The sequence below is a fragment of the Delphinus delphis genome, chromosome 10 (genome assembly GCF_949987515.2).
Source record: "Delphinus delphis chromosome 10, mDelDel1.2, whole genome shotgun sequence".
Classification (NCBI taxonomy): domain Eukaryota; kingdom Metazoa; phylum Chordata; class Mammalia; order Artiodactyla; family Delphinidae; genus Delphinus; species Delphinus delphis.
In genome coordinates this window covers 55,542,995-55,562,223 of record NC_082692.2, presented here as the reverse complement: position 1 = coordinate 55,562,223, position 19,229 = coordinate 55,542,995, and the positions used below count along the sequence as shown (strand labels likewise).

Genomic DNA, 19,229 nt, shown 5'->3' with positions numbered 1-19,229 from the left:
CGTTCACAAAAGCTGTCCAGTGCAAGATGCGATGCTGCCAAACTGAGGCAGCTGCAACATTCTTATTAGTGCAGCCCCCCAAGTGTGGCTGAGCAGAGCGATCAGCCCAGACTTTCAGGCCCTCCTGAAAATTCTCTAAGTCACCAACTATTCATTAATAGACCCCTTTTCTGCTTAACTAGCTGGACTGAGTTCTGTTGCTTACAGCGTAGAATTCCAGCACACACATACCTTCTAAAAGATGAACCAGAAAAATCAACATGTGATAGAAGGAATTAGCTATGTGCAGCAGTTACCTTAGGGGATAAGATATCCCTTCTCAATCAAGATAAAACAAACAGGAAGGCCTTAAAATTTTAAGCAACAAAATGGTTGAATGTGAAATAAAGCTGAAGCTTATCAATGTTTTAAATGTCTAGAAAATGTATGAAGCCAACATTGCGCTTAGAAAATGGGAAGGCAAAGCAGGGACAGTGTTTACCCAGGACTGAAACAAGAATCACAAGTATTCAGAGCACTTCAGAAACAGTTCTCACTGAAGTTGAGGGAAGTGCAATAACCCTTCCCACACCTAGAGCCATAAATTTCAAACCATGCCAGCTTCAAAGGCTGTAGATGTTTCAAACGCTACCACTATGACCAGGAGAAATTCCATTTGTATCTACTTTTTAATGGTTATATGTAATATCTCCTTTAATAAAAGAGAGCCACCAGGACTGCCCTGGTGGTCCAGTGGTTAAGAATCCACCTTCCAATGCAGGGGACATGGGTTCAGTCCCTGGTTGGGGACCTAAGATCCCACATGCCACAGGGCAACTAAGCCCGCGTGCCCCAGCTACAGAGCCCACATGCTCTGGAGCCCCTGCGCCACAACTAGAGAGAAACCTGCATGCTGCAACTAAGACCCGACGCAGCAAAACATAAATAAATAAATAAATAATTTTAAAAACAGACCAAAAAATAAATAAATAAAACAAAAGGGTCACTGAGAGGGCAAAAAGTTAGGAAAGTAATTAGAGAAGTAACACTAGGCTAAAGGATATAGCTCTTAGCTAACCCTCTCTGTTGTGATGTCATAATATCCAAAAAATTTGGGGGTTAATAATTCAGCTTTCCAAATGCCCAGATGCCAGGACAGGGCTACTTCAGACAGGGACCTTGAAATCACTTGAAAAGTACACCACCATTGTGAATTTTTTTAAGTGGCACTATGTCTTTTTACTTTGGCCTCATGTGAGCCTAATCATAATTGGAGCCTCATCAGCTCTGGATAAGCCGGCAAAATCAAATGTTGGGGTTTATAAAGTTAAAGAATAGGTTCTAACACACGCTGTCCTCCAAAAAGTAGTACCACGTGGCAAGGTTTGGCCTGGTGGCTTGTAGGTCTTCCTCTGGAGTTGCAAAAGTAAGGATCACATGAGGGAATGGATATGACTGTAAAGTATAAAACATGCATAAAAAACTAACTGTACTTGAGTGTTTATCCCAAAGTCCTGGATCTTTAACAGGCTATCCTCTCACTTCAAAATATATAAGGATTTAGATTCCTTCAAACTAAATTTGGTCTAATTAATTCTTATAGCTTAGAAATCTGTCTTCAGATTTCTCATGGCTATTTACCAAAAAAACCTGATGGCTATAACCAGGCTCAGAATTTATATTTTTATTGCCAACTAACTGATTTTAATTGACCATAGCCCTCAACTTCAGTATAAAAAACCCATTTTAGTCACTGTGGTATGCAGAATTTGAAGATGACCCCAAATGACCCTCACCTTGTGAATATATCACTGCCCTGATTATCTTACCTTACATAGCAAAAAGATTTCTGCAGGTATATTTAAGGTTACTAACTAGTTGACTGTGAGTTAATTGAAAGGAAATTGTCTGGGTGGGTCCAACCTAATCACACAAGCCCTTCAAATGGGTCCAGAGTGCAGAGGCAGCAGCAGAAAGCAGAGAGATGTACTCCTGCTATCCTGAAAGAAAAGGCATGTGGGGGCCAAGTGGCAAGGAACTGTGGGCAGCCCTAGGAGCTGAAAGCGGTCCCGTTCAACAGCCAGCAAGAAATAAGGACCTCTGTCCTACAACCACAAAGGACTAAATTCTACCACGACCACATGAGCATGGAAGAGGACCCTCACCTCCAGATGAGAACACAGTTTGGACAATAATGATCTTAGTCTTATGAGACCCTGAGCAGAGAAGCCAGTCATGTCATGCCAGACTTCTGACATACAGATTGTGAAACAACAACTGGGTTTTTAGGCAGCAAGGTTGTGGTAATGTGTTATGCAACATTAGGAAGCTAGTACAGTCACCTTTAGGAATAATAAGCCTTGAACACCATGACTTTTCATTACCCATCAAGACTTTATCAGATGTCACCCTGATCCTCTCACACTCTCACCACACCAGGAGTAACTGTCTCTCAACCCTATGGTACAGAGACTACATCTACCCTTCAAGACAAATGCAACACCAGCACAGCACCTTAGCAGGCTCTGTTAAATAAAGAAGCGTTCTGTAATTACAAATGTTTTCAAATACTTTCTCTTTTGATTCTCACAACCAATCTGAAAGGTAAGCAGGACAGTTATCATCCCCAATTTCCTGACAAGAAAGTAAGAAGCTCACAGTGCTTATGTGGCTTGATCAGGTTGCATACTGCAAGATCTGGGTTAGCAAACAGGTCTTCTGAGCCCCTCATCCACTTCCCCAGTATTCTTTGCATCACTATTTCTCAAATTTTTTTCACTGGGACCCACAGTAAAACAACAACATCCTTTTCACACAGACACTTCTAAAACAAAAGTTTTATGAAACCTTAACCTTTACAACATAAGGTGCCACATTTTGACCTAATCTAGTCTTTCATTTAAAAAAAAAAAAAAGCTGATCCCAATCCACAGATTCCACAACCCACCTGAACTGCTTTCATCATACCATGTTGTCTGTATAAGAACAATGTTGATAAACATGGCCACTACTAAATCTAGAATACATCAAATATATCTAATATATTTTAAATATACCACAAAATAGAAATTAAAAAGCATTAATTCTAGGTTGAACAACAAAATCTAAAGATAACAAAAACACAAATTTTGGACATTCACATTACTGGGAAGTTCTACATTAAAGTCAAAACTATGTTAATCATAGTTTATTCCATAAGGGGCTCTATTATCTGGGAGTTTTCATAGAAAGAATTACTCAAAATAGCTGAATTGTTAGATATCTATCTAAACTTATAGATTCAAGACGGTTAAACCTCACTAATACCTGAAGGGGTTTGGAGATAACAATGAGGTTTAACCATTTTGAATCTACACTTTTCTGAAATCAGGTTTCACCTTTCCGAAAATAGTAACTAATTCTAGTTTCCAAAGATAAAAGGAAATTGAATATAATTTAACATTTTCTAGGTCAGTTGTCATTCCTGTCAATATGCTACTTGTAGTATATCTTCTCTGTCCATTTTAGCCTGCTATAGTTTAGAAACTAGATAACTACATTTATTGGAACTGTAGACAAAATAAGCATAAGGAAGCTCTAAGCGAGGGATTTTTTAAAGTATTCTTATGAACAACATACATTAACTATGGAATGTGAAGTTAGTGACATTAAAATTTTGGCTGCTTAGAGGCCTTTTGACACTACTCAGTTCTCAAGTTATGTCCCCAATAGATGATATGTTATTCTTACACAAGCATAACAAACACCTGGCTTCACTTCTCCCTCCCACACCCATGGTAATCAATCATGGCAAGGACAAAGCCGTAGACCCCTTCTCACCACGGCACTTCTGAAAGTCTCTGTCAAATCCATCCGACATCCCAGCTATAAAGGAATGGCCAAAGTAACTGGGAGTTGATGCTTCACATAAACCTCTGTATACTAGTTACCAAAATTATTAGAGCTTTCCATTACGTCTGTAATAAAGTACCTTCCACATCCTGACATCTAAATAGTAGTGCCGGAAATGAAATACTGCTGTTCATGTTATAAATGCTTACCTCTCAAAAACAGCCCTTCAATATGGCAAAATCCACTCAATCAAAAGTAATTTAAGGAGACTTCTAGTTAAACATAGTAGATTGGCTACATATGTTCCTATTTTCTCTCCCTCCCAAAGAGTTAAATTTCAACCAATTTTCAGAATACTGGATGTGAGTGAAAGAATACTAAAGTAACAGTACTGCTGGACAGCCACTACAACCCCACGGAGAAGGGAATAGTGATGAGAAGAAGCCTATTTTCATCCCCAGAACCCTAAAAAGACTTAGGACTTAAAGCTAAAGTTATAAAGCAAGATGAGACAGGATCAAAACCCGAAAGATTGGTTGAAAGATTCCCCAGGCCCCCTGTCCCACCTTACATAGCCTCTGAAGAAACAGAGGTTTATTTTCTGGAGCCAATGAGGCTTCAAACTGGGTGAAACCAAGCACAGTAAGACAGGAGAGAAGGGCAAAGTGCGTGACTAAACAGAGCAGGATTAGGCGATGTTCTGCACAGTGAACAGTGGAACCTCCAGCAGTCCTTCTCAGACCTGCTTCCAGAAACTTGGCAGCTAGGCCTCTGATTACCAACATGTAGATATTTCTCCCAACAATAAAACCAGTTTACAGCATGTCACCCACCAGTGAGCCCCAGTGTCAATCACATGCTACTTCCAAATAGCACCAGATTGTTAGTACCTAGCCCTTAAATATGAATAGATAGCCCAGAGCACTCAATAAAGAAAATTTCCAATGTAAGAGGGAGCCAAAAACAAGAAGAAAAAAAAAACCCAAAACCAAAAAACAAACATGGGACTTCTCTGGTGGTCCAGTGGTTAAGACTCCACGCTCCCAATGCAGGGGTCCTGGTTCAATCCCTGGTCAGGGAACTAGATCCTGCACACCACAACTAAGACCCAGCACAGCCAAGTAAATAAGTAAATAAATAAATACACAAATTTTTTTTAAAAACCCTACCACAATAAAGATTAAAAGAAAACAGAAGAAAAAATCCCCATTATTCTCAGAGAGAGAAAAGATATATCACTATGTCAAGAGCAATGCTATGAAAAAGCAAAAGACAATAAGAATCAGCCTTTGGAAATTTAAAAATAGTGTAGCCAAAATTTAAAATTCAATTGAAGAAAACTAACACATTGTAAATCAACTATACTTCAATAAATAAATAAATATATAAAACAAAAAATTCAACTGAAGAGTTAAATTGAAGCACACTCTCAAAAACAGAATAAAAAAATAAAAATAGACCATAAAGGGTAAAAAATAATAAATGGGAATCTATCCTGAAGGCACAAAAGCTAACTAACTGGACTTTCAGGACAGAAGAGAAAAAACAAAGGGGAGGGAATTATCAAAGAAATAATACCTAAAAGTTTCCAAGAATTTAAGCACAGGAGTCACCACACTTAAACCGTCCACTGGGTGTCCAACACAATGCAAAAATAAACACTGTTTACTTCTCTTCCTCCCCAAAACCCAAAAGCCATTGAAATAAAGGTTAAAAAAAATTAGAAAAGCAGACAGATTAACACTCTAGAACAAGAGAGAGAATACCACAGGCAAAAAGAAAATAAATTTTTGAAGACTCAAAGGCAAAAGGATTCAAACTGGTGGAAAAATCAGGGCAAAGGTAGCCATAACCCTGAACATGCACAGAAGCTCTGCGGGAGAGGAAGCAGCAACTTTCTGCAACAGGAAAAAAAAAATAAATCACAGTTTTAGACACTATAAAGGGAGATTACTGCTCTCAGCAATGTGTTAAGTGTCTGCAAGACAAAGAGGTACGTGGCGTCAGCCTCCCCCAACCCAAATAGATCTCCAGACAACAGTAACAGCCAAATATAAAGAGCAACACCTTGGAGGAGTTAGCGCTCCAATAGCAGGGGCTGGTACCACAAAGCAGCAGGATAACAATACGCCCCAGACCGACCAAGGCAATCCCAGTCCCACCCAGTTCATGCCAGTTTATGTTCCAAGATAACTGCCACTAGCGTCCCCATTCATTCATAAGAATGTTTGGATACTAAATCTTATGGTCACCTTTCAAAGCAGGACTCTCTGTGTTTTGGCTGGCCCTCGACACAGGAGAGTAGCAGGTAAGAGCAGAGAAAACCCATGTTAGCTACTGAAATAAACCACCCTCCAGGTCTTCATAAATATAAACAAACAACCAATAATAACAAGACATTTTTCTCAAAAAAAAAGAAAAAAGATAAACGATGACAAGTATGAAGAAATACAGGTATAACAAGTAACCCAGAGCAATCAGATAAATCAAGGAAGAGAACTTAAATATATATGTACGTATAATATATAACACTTATCTTGCACGAGTTTCGAGAAGCTCTAGTTTCCGTTAAAACACAAGCTGCTACTAAAAACTGAAACAAAGCAACAAGCATAGTACTCTGGTTAAGAGAATGGGCTTTAGAGCAAGACTGTCTGGGTTCATATCTCGGCTTTACCGCTTAGCTGTGTGGTACTAGCTGTCTACCACAGACAAGTTATTTAACCTCCCTAGGCCTCAATTTCTTATCTGTAAAATGGGGATAATACAAATCCACACCTTTTATTATTTCATGTATTAATTTAGTTAATACATGCAATGCAGCAAGAAAGCACGTGGCTAAAAATAACTATCCAGTGTTGACTAGTGTTATTATTTGTGGAAATTAAATATATGATTAGGGTTTCCCTAGTGGCACAGTGGTTAAGAATCCGCCTGCCAATGCAGGGGACATGGGTTTGAGCCCTGGTCCAGGAAGATCCCACATGCCGCGGAGCAACTAAGCCCGTGCGCCACAACTACTGAGCCTGTGCTCTAGAGCCTGCGAGCCACAACTACTGAGTCCGCGTGCTACAACTACTGAAGCCCGCACACCTAGAGCCCGTGTTCCACAACAAGAGAAGCCACTGTGATGAGAAGCCCGTGCACCGCAACAAAGAGTAGACCCCGCTCGCAGCGACTAGAGAAAGCCCGCGTGCAGCAACGAAGACCCAACGCAGCCAGTAAATAAATAAATCAATAAATATTTTTTTTAAAAAGGAAGGGGCAACGGGAGAGGCCACAACAGAGAGAGGCCCGCATACTGCTAAAAAAAAAAAAAAAAAAAAAAGGAGGGGGACTGGGCTTCCCTGATGGCGCAGTGGTTGAGAGTCCGCCTGCCGATGCAGGGAACACGGGTTCGAGCCTCGGTCCGGGAAGATCCCACATGCCGCGGAGCGGCTGGGCCCGTGAGCCATGGCCGCTGAGCCTGCGCGTCCAGAGCCTGTGCTCCGCAATGGGAGAGGCCACGGAAGTGAGAGGCCCGCATACCGCAAAAAAAAAAGGAGGGAGACTTAAGAAAAAAAAAGAAGAAAACTGGAAATTTTCTAGCATCAAGGAAAAAAGAAAAGATTCAAAGCTCAAGTTAACTACCAATAAAGAAAGAACAAGTTTGGAATTAGACTTTTCATCAGCACACATGATGCTAGAAGGAAGAAAAACAGTCAATGGTCTGAGGGAAACTTTTCAACCTGGAATTTAATAGCTAGCCAAATAAATGTTTAAGTGAGAACGTCTTCCTAATATTTTGTGGTTTAGAAGGTGAAGAAACCAAATGCTGTTAGCCAAAATCCTATACTTTTAAGAGCCCTGACCTTTATCAACACATTAACTGAATTTCTACATCAAAGTTTCCAGCCCTGCTTTCTCACCTGGGCCCAGGAGGATGCACTTTTGAATCTGCCTACAGCTTCCGTGGGATGTAAAGTTAAGGTATGTATAATTTGCATCTATGTCTTGGGGTCTTTGAACATCACAGTTTAACAAATTGGGTTAATTCATCCTGAAAGCTACAGAGACAAAGACTCTCTAGAATTTTTTCCTCCAGCTCTTCCTATCAAACTAAGAAGCAGATGAGAGAACTTTGTATGGCCCTTACCCTATTCAAGTTTCACACAGATTTTTTAAATCACATGAACAAGGGCTGTTTAAATTATTTAAAACATGAGAACTTAATGTATATTCTATATAAAGTAATACAAATAGCCACTATATGCTCCATGGTCAAAGTACAGATTTATAAACATTCAAGACATTCTGATTTTTCTGATCCAAATATTCTCTCTGGGAGTTACGCTTTTTAGATTGAGGCTAATTATTTTGCCAAGTGGCGTTTACAAAAAGCCTATTTTCCTTCAGAAAGTGACTCTTTCCTCTGCTGTCTGTGTAATTTTAAAAAAATTTCTATTACATAAACTATTATTTTGAGGCCCCACTCTAAAAAAGCTATAATTCTGCAGGTTTGGGGTAGGCCCACATTTTGCACTTTTTTTAATTTAATTTTTTTATTGTGGTAAAGTATACATAACATAAAAGTTACCATTTTAAACATTTGTAGGTGTACAGTTCAGTGGTATTAATTATATTTACACTGTTGTGCAACCAGCACCACTATCCATCTCCAGAACTTTTTCATCCTCCCAAGCTGAAAATCTGTTCTTATTAAACAGTAATTCCCCACTCCCCTCTCCCCTCTCCAGCCCCTGGCAACCACCATTCTATTTTTTGTCTCTATGAAACTGACTAATCTAGGTACCCCATACAAGTGGAATCATACAACTGTCCATTTGCGCCTGTGCTTTTTATAAAGTTTCAGTAATATTTGAAAAAGGCTGAAAATGTTAAAAAATATTTTTATTCATGGCACTACATATATCTTAAGAAGTTAGAAAGTATTCTACATTACTTTTTAATAATTTTTATCAAATTCATTCTGTAAGGAATTTAAAAATCCAAGTAGATATTTGTTGTTAAAAAAATATTAAATGGAGGGACTTCCCTGGCGGTCCAGTGGTAAAGAATCCGCGGGTTCGCTCCCTGGTCAGAGAACTAAGATCCAGCATGTCGCGGGGCAACTAAGCCATGTGCTGCAAACTACAGAGCCTACGCGCCCTGGAGCCTGCGCGCCACAACTAGAGAAAAGAAAACCCCGCGCACCGCAACTAAAGAGAAGCCCACGCACCGCAACTTGAGAGAAGCTGTGGGCAGCAACAAAAGATCCCACATGCCTCAATGAAGATCCCGCGTGCTGCAACTAAGACCTGACGCAGCCAAAAATAAATTAAATAAATAAATAATAAATAAATCTTAAAATATATATATATTAGGGCTTCCCTGGTGGTGCAGTGGTTGAGAGTCCGCCTGCCGATGCAGGGGACGTGGGTTCGTGCCCCGGTCTGGGAGGATCCCACACGCCGCAGAGCGGCTGGGCCTGTGAGCCATGGCCGCTGAGCCTGCGCGTCCGGAGCCTGTGCTCCGCAACGGGAGAGGCCACAACGGTGAGAGGTCCGCGTACCGCAAAAAAAAAGAAGGGTTCAAATAATCTTAGCACCAACCAAAGAGAAGTGACTGGGGACTACAGAAGGCTGTCTTTTATTGAATGCTTTCAAAAACTTAAGGGACCCTTATAGTGTTACTAACACTATTACTATTACTGAAAGTTTTGCAAATATTATGATGCAAATCGTTCATTTATCCCAGAATTATCAACACATGACAACTCACTCTACTTGAAACATCCCTATCAGGCAATCTCCCCTCTGGAAAGAAAGCTAAGAACAAGGAAGTATGCACACACAGGCCTCCAAAATCTCAAAACAAAGGTCTCAAACTTTGTGTTAATAACACTAAAATACACTAAAGAATCTCTTAGGTACTTGTCCTTATTTTACACAAAATTTTAGAAGTTTAGTGTCTTGTCTTGATTTAAAGCCCAAACAATTCAGAAGTTGGAAGAACAACACTGGGAAGATAGCAAGGGAGGCTACAAAGTAATTACAAAAAGTAGACCAAAAACAAATCCTCCTGAGTGGGTAAAAGGGAATTGTCTTTCACACACCATTAAATTCCTGAGGGCATGGTGCCGTCAACACAAAATAATTCATACTCAAAACTGGAGACATGGGCTTCCCTGGTGGCGCAGTGGTTGGGAGTCCGCCTGCCGATGCAGGGGACATGGGTTCGTGCCCTGGTGCGGGAGGATCCCACATGCTGCGGAGCGGCTGGGCCCGTGAGCCATGGCTGCTGGGCCTGCGTGTCCGGAGCCTATGCTCCGCAATGGGAGAGGCCGCAGCAGTGAGAGGCCCGCATACCGGGGGGAAAAAAAAAAAAAAAAACCTGAAGAAATTGATATTATACAAATTCAGGATCCTTTGCACGAGAAAACAAGGATATGTGTAATCTGTTATAAAAGGACTGTCCCATCAAAAAATATTTGTTTAATTCATGCTTGAAAGAAATCATTAACTCTGAAAACAATAATCCAGAACTTCGGGACTTCCCTGATGGTGCAGTGGTTAAGAATCTGCCTGCCAACACAGGGGACACGGATTCGATCCCTGGTCTGGGAAGGTCCCACATCCTGCAGAGCAACTAAGCCCGTGAGCCACAACTACTGAGTCTGGGTGCCACAACTACCGAAGCCCACATGCCTAGAGCCCGTGCTCCGCAACAAGAGAAGCCACCGCAATGAGAAGCCTGCACACCGCAACGAAGAATAGCCCCCGCTCGCCACAACTAGAGACAGCCCGCGCGCAGCAACGCGCAAAAAACAAAACAAAACAAAAAAAAAAACAACACTGAAGTGAACATCCATGTGGCTAACTGCTTAATACATCCTAAATTTTCTTAGAATAAATTTCTAGAGGTGGAATCCTGGATCAGTGATATGTATAGAGTCCCTTACATTCACTACCACGCCTGTTTCCCCACATTCCTCATCTGTACCTCATTTTTTAGTTTTTCCTTTGTTTCTTAAATAATGGTGTTTTGTAAAATTTAAAAGCTTGTGGTAAATGGTATGAAAAGTAAAATTTTAGTACTGAAATCTTAATCACTATTTACGTTTCACTTGGGAGAATGAACAAGCAAGCTTTCAGTACCATGTACCTATGTATCTCAACCACTGTTTCCCTCTAGGGGAGCTTTACATTTTTAGAGAACAACTTCAATTTACAGTTTCAGAATAAATTCAATAGTTGTTTGATTTAGTAGTTGTTAATTAGTTAGCTATATTTAAAAGTTGTATACGATAAATGTTATGTTAAAGATGTTTAGAAATGCCTCCAAATTAGTCAAAACAGCCTTTCTTGTAGAGACTCTAAAGTTAAGAGAGAGATTTGCTCCATCTGTTGAGACTCTGAAAGGCTGGGAAGGAATTTAGCAGACGCCCTCCCCTTTGCTGAAGGGACCACGTGCTGCCAGCACCCAAACACACGATCACAGCTGCTTAGGAAACTGCTTCTGCTTCTTTAAATTAACAGTACTAACACGCCCCCTTTTTCCTGAAAACTGTCATTTCCTGAAGCAACAGCGTTCGTGAAAAACAAATATTAACGAGACTTGAAGAAGCAGAGCCGAGCTGCGGACAGGCGCAAGCGCTGGGCCGCGCAGTGTCAGCCCCTCCACCCGTCCCGGATCAACCCAGTTATGCGAAGTGACTAACTCGTGACAGCCTCGGGCGCTGGACACCGGCCACACCGCCACCTCTTTCAGGTCCCAATGCTCCTGCAAGGAGCCTGGGCAGGAATGGCTCGACCCCTGGCCCTCACCCCTGGACCAGGGTTTGGAATTAGACTTCGTCACGGGCCAGGGGCCCCTCCGTACTCAATCTCGGGTCGGGGATCAGAGAGGGGACTTCAGTCGAGAGATCAGATGTTACAAGGGACCCTGGTTTTCCCATTCCGCCCTCATTCTTGAGTTGGGGTCTCGGATGGTTGGTGGAACCTTCGATATGGCTCAAAAATCATGAAAGATCGGAGCCCTTCTCACTTATTCTCAGACCGGGTTGGGCATTAGGGGAAATTACCAGAGATCAGGTATCACGAATCCAGCCTCCCCCAACCAGAACGGAGTTTTAGGATAGGGGACCCGGGTCAGGAATCACGGAGGACCCGGACCGCCCTAAGCTCTTTCCCAGTCCGGGGTCTGGGGGAAGCCTCAGGTTAGAGGTCAAAGGTCGGGGAACTAGGGGAGCTCGGCGGCCATAGTACCAGAGTAGAGGCCAGCGCCTGCTGGAACTGCTGCTGCTCCTCGCTGATCTTTTGCTTCAGTTTCTTGAACATGGCGCAACGCGGGTTCCTGAATGTGAATGAGACCTGAGGGCGAGTGCTCTGAGAGACCCGGCCGCGGCGGCGACGGAGGGTTCTCTACACCAGGGACCGCGGGGGCCGGGCCTCGCTTCTCCTCCTTGGCCTCGCGGGCGGGTCGGCACACTCGTCCTGCGGGTGTCGGCGTCGCCGCCGCCGCGTCTCTCTCTTCTGGGTGCCACCGGTTGGCCTCGGCCCCCCATCCAGCTCCTGCGGCGGCGGCGGCGGCGACAACGGCACCAGGTGAGCGTGTGCCCAAGGCGCCTGCGCGGCCTACGTGGAGCTCGCCGAGGGAGTGCTACGGAGTGCCGGAGGGGACAAGCTGGAGTCGGGCCCGCACATGCGCGCTCCAGGGTCGCTCCCGGAAGATGCAGGGGTTTGCGCTGCTTATGCTCACTGCGAGCATAGATGCCCTCAGATCCCGAGCTACGCTGACGCACACCGGGGCTTCGGCGCTGCGAAGTCTGGTGGGGAGGGTGCTGCTTCTGTTGAGGACCGCAAGGCTGACAATTCTGCCGCAAAGAACCGCATGTGTGGGTGTCCGGGGTGCGAGAAGAGGGGACCCAGGGAACCTGCCGAGGGCTCTGAAGGATAGTGTACTTTTGTTCAGTATTTGTGGTTAGGATTCTCTGCCTTCAGTGTCTGGTACTCCTACTGCTTCCCAGAGGGGCCCTCTTCCCTTTGCTGGACTCTTCCAGGGTTCAAGAAGTGCCTGACACGGGGCTCCCAGGGTCCAGATGTTTCTGGCCGATATTGTAAGATTTCAATCTTTGGACATCGCCTTTATTTATTTTTTATTTTACAGAAATCATATATTTTCATATATTTCTTCAAAAATCTTTAATTCTAAGTGCCAGGTCCTTTCTCAGTCTTTAATAGAACAAGTAGACAAAAAAATTAGTAAGGATATAGAGAAGTTGGATCAGCTAACTTTGCCTAATTGATCTTTTTCGAAAAGACCCAACAACTGCAGAATACACGGGGGTTTTTTGGAATATTTATAGAACATTCCCCAAGATAGACCATGTGCTAATTTATAATACAGGTCTCAATTAATTTCAAAAGCTTAATATCACGTATTGTGTTCTCCGACCACAAAGTAATTAAATTAGAAATCAATAGCAGAGATATCTAGAAAGTCCCCAAATATTTGGAAATTATGCTGCACAGTTCCAAATAGTTGATGGGCCAAAAAGCAAAGCACAAGGGAAACTAGAAAATATTTTAAAAGAATGACAATGAGAACAGAGCATAGCAAAATTTGTGAGGTTCAGCTAAAGCAGTGCTTACATGGAAAATAATAGTATTATGTGTTTGTATTGCAAAGGAAATAAAGATTGAAAATCGATCATCTAAGCTTCCACCTTAAGAAGTTTGAAAAAGAAGAAAAAACTAAAATCGAAGTAAGTAGAAGGAATGAAATAAAAGATACTGAGCAAAACATCAATGAAATAGAAAACAGACAATAGAGAAAAACCAACAAGACTAAAATTTGGTTCTTAGAAAAGATTAATAAAATTGGTAAGCCCCTAGTAAGACTCATAGAAAAACAGTAATTATCAATATCAGGAGTTAAAGAGGGCTTATTGCCACAGATTCTACAGATATTATAAGGGAATATCTGACACAAATTATCAAAACCCAGATGCCCTTAGGTCAATGAATGGATAAACAAACTGTGGTACTTCCATACCATGGAATGCTACTCTGAAGTATAAAGGACAGAGTGTTGATACTCATAACAACCTAAATGGATCTCCTTAAGTTTTGTTGAGTGACCCAAAAGAAGCCATACATATATATCTTGCTCTCTGTACAGTCCCTGCGTCACCTACACCCTACTCACTTGACTGACCTCCCCTCTTAATCATAGACCTTCATCAGTAAATGCCTGCATACTTGCCCCCAGCCCCAACTAGTGATTGTTCTCATCTTTAGATCAGAATCTCGCCACTCTGATAGTTTACCAAAGGGGAGGTGAGGGGCACGCTCCTCTGCTGGTTTCCTTGGTAACCAATGAGCCAACCGGAAGTCAATTCTCCCTATAACTGGTAACCTCCTCTCTGCCTGGAAGCAAAGACTAGTGCTGTGTCCTGATGCACACAGTGGGGTGTCGCTCCAGGACCTTGTTTCAGACATGTAAGATCCCCCATCCATTAAACCACTGATGTCTCTGTAACTGACTCTGACTCTCTTTGGTCTTGAAGCTGGGCAAGTACAAGGCTTGCAGGCCTGTGGGATGCAGCCCAACAGATTCCAATTATATGACATGAAAAGGCAAAGGTATAGGGAGGGAGAATGGACCAGTGGTTGCTAGGAGTTGAGTGGGCCAGGACTGGGTTGGGGTAGAAGTGGTGTTAACTGCAAAAGGGCAGGATGAGGGAATCTTTGGGATGATGAAACAGTTCGTATCATAACTATAGTGGTAGATATACAACTTTGTGTGCATTTGTCAAAACCCGGAAAACTATATACCACAAACACTAAACTTCACTGTATGAAAACTTTAAAATGGAAATTAAAAACCCGAGGCTCAGAGAGGTTAAGAATTTCACCCAAAGTAACACAGCTTGGACATGGTGGAGGCAGCATTTGAACCCAGAGCTTTCATGGCTCTAAAGCCCATGCCCACACCACCCACCCACACTCACTGCCTCTGGATCCCTTACCATGGTGGCATAGACTACCATTGACATTGATTTCGCTATGTTCTCCAATACTTTGCTCCAAAATGATTTACTGATTGATACCCAGTGTCCTCACCAGCATATATTCTTTCCTGGTTGCAAAGAAAGAAGAAAAAAAAGGAAAGAAAAAATATTTTGTACATTGAGAGCACTTATCCACAAATGTGAAAGTGCTACAGCTGTGTTGTTCTTCACATACCAGATTTGCCAACATTTGTAAGGTTGGGGGGGATATATATGTATATAATATATATGCATACATATTTTGGCTATAGCAAGTAACAGATCTGGAGCGGACTGAAATACTTGTATTCCTATCCTGTTTTAATGTACTTCACCAGAACACTTTGAAACACAGTATGTTTTTAATATTTATTTTGCAAAAGAAAATCTTATGGCTACGTAAATTAAAATTATATGGGGGGCTTCCCTTCCCTGGTGGCGCAGTGGTTGAGAGTCCGCCTGCCGATGCAGGGGACACGGGTTCGTGCCCCGGTCCGGGAGAATCCCACATGCCGCGGAGCGGCTGGGCCCGTGAGCCATGGCCGCTGAGCCTGCGCGTCCAGAGCTTGTGCTCCGCAACGGGAGAGGCCACAGCACTGAGAGGCCCGCGTATAGAAAAAAAAAAAAAAAAAATTATATGGGGACTTCCCTGGCAGTCCAGTGGTTAAGACTCCACAGGGAACTAAGATCCTGCATGCCACTGTAGCACGGCCAAAAACTTATTTAAAAAATTAAAGTTATAAAACAGTTGGAAGACCTCCCATGGAAGAAAGGTCTGCACATCAATGTCTAAACTTTGACTGTGACTCTCCCAGGAATTTAGCTTACTTTTCAGCTTGGGGCCTTTCTTTAAAGAATTTTTGGGTTTTTTTGGTATCTTTGTTTTTAATTTAATTCCCATTGTAGGCAGAAATAAGGAAACTAAGGAAAAGTGAAGGGCTACATTATTATCGCTATTGCAAAACGAAGAGCCAAAAAGTGACCTTCTCAGAGTCATATGATCTCAGTGACCGAAGTGGAAACTGACCTCAGGCTTCTTGCCCTTTATCCTGGTCTCCAACTGTAGTATGTTTCACATTTCCTTCTCTTCTCTGAGACACACCCTGCTCAATTTTTTAACAGTTTTGTAATTGTTTACATATGTCCTAGGGCTGTTTACCCAGCTGATGACTCAACAATCTAATGAGAAGAGTCCTTGGAAGGGAAAACCGGACACTGGACTGAGAAAAAAAAAATCTTATTTCAAGAATGAGGCCTCTTGGTAATAAAGAGAAGGGCTGAGGGAATGGAGGTGAAGTGTCAAATTCTCTGCTCCTACTGAATAAATATGTGATAATCAGACTCCTAAGTAAACAAATTCACTCTTGCAAATGTTTGGATCCTTGCCTCCTGCTCAAGATACTGTGTGGGTGGAAAGGCTGGGTAGTATAATGAATAAGCACAAAGGCATTAAACTCAACTGACTGGGTTCAAGTCCCATGTTTGCCATTTATTAGTTCTGTGATGGGGGAAAATGACTGAACTTTTGTGTCAGTTTCTTCATCTGTAAAATGAAGATGTGTCATTGTATCCATCATAAATTTCCCATGAAGATTAAATGAGTATTTGGATAATGAGTATCTTGAAAAAAAAAAGTTGGATTCACTCCTCACACCTGAAAAAATGAAATTACTAAATCACTAGAAGAAAACATTGGAAGATTTATTTTATACCCTGGAGTGCTAAAAGCCTTCCTAAGTATAGCACAAAATCCAGAAACCATTACAAAAAAACAGTTTATATGAAAGGTTTTTTTTTTATTCTGCATGCCAAAAAAATGCTATAAAATAATGAAATGTTGTGTAATTCATTGTTCTATAGTAATCACATAATAACATGGATGAACCTTACATAATGTTTTGCCAAAGAAGGCAAACAAAAGAATGTATACTCCTTTACTTCACGTAGGCAAAACTAACCTACGGTGTTAGAAGTCAAGAGAAATATTGTCTTGGGGTGTAGGAAAGGCATAACAATCGGGAGGGAAGTTTGAGGTGCCTGCCAGTAGTATTCTTTGTCATTGGTGGTGATGACATAGATATGTTTGAAATATTTCTGTTTCCTGATTGTAGTGGTGGGTACACAGATGTTAGAACACAACTGTACATCAAAATTAAAATTCAATTTTACTATACGTAAATTTAAAAATAATAACAGTTTGCCATGAAAACAAATAAATAGGCACAAAATTAAAAAAGAATGAGGCAGCTGTATGCAAAGTTATGGGGAGATCTCAAGATGTTTCATTAAGTCAGAAACCAAAGCGCACTACAGTGTATACAGCACACTATCATTAGTGCGATTAAAAATTATATTCAGGGCTTCCCTGGTGGCGCAGTGGTTGAGAGTCCGCCTGCCGATGCAGGGGACGCGGGTTCGTGCCCCGGTCTGGGAAGATCCCACATGCCGCGGAGCGGCTGGGCCCGTGAGCCATGGCCGCTGAGCCTGTGCGTCCGGAGCCTGTACTCCGCAACGGGAAAGGCCACAACAGTGAGAGGCCCGCGTACCGCAAAAAAAAAAAAAAAAAAAAAAAATTATATTCATATATATGTGTGTTAGGTTAAATTGCGTGAAGTTGCTGATTTTTAACTTCAAAAATGGCAATTTCATATGGTTCAACATATGTGTATTTATATTTGTAAACACATAGATATTACAGAATATATCTGGAAATACACATAAGAAACCAGTGACAGGAAACAAGGCAGCTGGAAGTATTAGTAGTATCCTTTTCTATCTTTCAAATTCATCCCCCAAGCATGTATTTACTGTTCAAAAATTAATTTTAACATGAAAAAAAAAAGTAGTCAATGGAGCAATACCTTTGAAATTTTGAAGAGAAATTGTTTTCAATCTCATTTTTTTAACATCTTAATTAGAGTATAATTGCTTTAGAATGCTGTGTTAGTTTCTGCTTTATAACAAAGTGAATCAGTTATACATATACACATATCCCCATATCTCTTCCCTCTTGCATCTCCCTCCCTCCCACCCTCTCTATCCCAGCCCTCTAGGTGGTCACAAAGCACCGAGCTGATCTCCCTGTGCTATGTGGCTGCTTCCCACTAGCTAGCTATTTTACATTTGGTAGTGTATATATGTCCATGCCACTCTCTCACTTTGTCCCAGCTTACCATTCCCCCTCCCCATATCCTCAAGTCCATTCTCTAGTAGGTCTGCGTCTTTATTCCCGTCTTGCCCCTAGGTTCTTCATGACCATTTTTTGTTTGTTTTTTAGATTCCATATATATGTGTTAGCATACGGTATTTGTTTTTCTCTTCCTGACTTACTTCACTCTGTATGACAGACTCTAGGTCCATCCACCTCACTACAAATAACTCAATTTCATTTCTTTTTATGGCTGAGTAATATTCCATTGTATATATGTGCCACATCTTCTTTATTCATTCATCTGTCGATGGACACTTAGGTTGCTTCCATGTCCTGGCTATTGTACATAGAGCTGCAATGAACATTGTGGTACGTGACTCTTTTTGAATTATGGTTTTCTCAGGGTATATGCCCAGTAGTGGGATTGCTGGGTTGTATGGCAGTTCTATTTTTTAGTTTTTTAAGGAACCTCCATACTGTTCTCCATAGTGGCTGTATCAATTTACATTCCCACCAACAGTGCAAGAGGGTTCCCTTTTCTCCATCAATCTCATTTTTTTTGAGCCAAATTATTAATCAATCACGCACATGTCCATAAATGCTTAGGAAAACTATTGAAGGATACACATCAAACTATTAGCTTTGGATAGGTGAACTCTGAACACTGGAATTAATTAAAACAGGGGAAGTGCAATATCGCTTTTTGCTTTGTGTGTTTCTTCATGCTTTGAATATTTAAGATGTAAAATATATATAACACCCAGCACCAGAGATGTGGATATTTTACTCCAGAATCTAGAATTTCTAGTCTAGATTTTCTAGGGGGAACAAAAGTCATGGTTTACATTGTCTAGTGCACAGTATTTCACTCCAAATAATCTTATTAAGCATCTCTTTTCTCCTCAGACCACCCTACCCGCTGCTCAGTGGTCAGTGTCTTAATCTCCCCTTGCGGACCTCAGCCTTGTTTGACCCCACCCTCCTCCACCAGCTCCAAGGCCTCTGGCAATCTGTCTCTCCTTTCCTGAAGCAGCGCTTCCCCTGCCCCACACCCCCAGTCTTCCATCCCCACATCTATCACTTAAGTCTGTCCTGGACAGGAGAGGCAATTGTTACAAAAAGTTGATTTTGCACTTAGCCAAAAAAAGTGGTTACTAGGCACTGCCTCCTTTGGAGAAAGAGAGGACATTCTAAACACTAAGTCTTTTTCTGTCATCGATAATCCTGAAAGGATCA

General features: G+C 41.7%; 1 protein-coding gene and 1 long non-coding RNA gene across 7 annotated transcripts in view; one reads left to right on the top strand and one right to left on the bottom strand.

Moving 5' to 3' along the window:
- Nucleotides 1-12,259, bottom strand: part of GOLGA4 (golgin A4) — a 105,539-nt gene extending 93,280 nt beyond the window's left edge. For all 6 annotated transcript variants that reach the window (XM_060022164.1, XM_060022165.1, XM_060022163.2 and 3 more), the window contains exon 1: nt 12,057-12,259. In XM_060022164.1, coding sequence (XP_059878147.1) covers nt 12,057-12,128 — 72 coding nt within the window. In that variant the 5' untranslated portion in view covers nt 12,129-12,259. The remainder of the gene's footprint in view (nt 1-12,056) is intronic.
- Nucleotides 12,260-12,536: 277 nt separating this feature from the next.
- Nucleotides 12,537-16,215, top strand: LOC132432151 (uncharacterized). Its single transcript, XR_009520848.1, has 3 exons — nt 12,537-12,685; nt 13,480-13,555; nt 15,992-16,215. It is a non-coding gene; the product is annotated as an uncharacterized lncRNA (long non-coding RNA).
- Nucleotides 16,216-19,229: the final 3,014 nt, after the last annotated feature.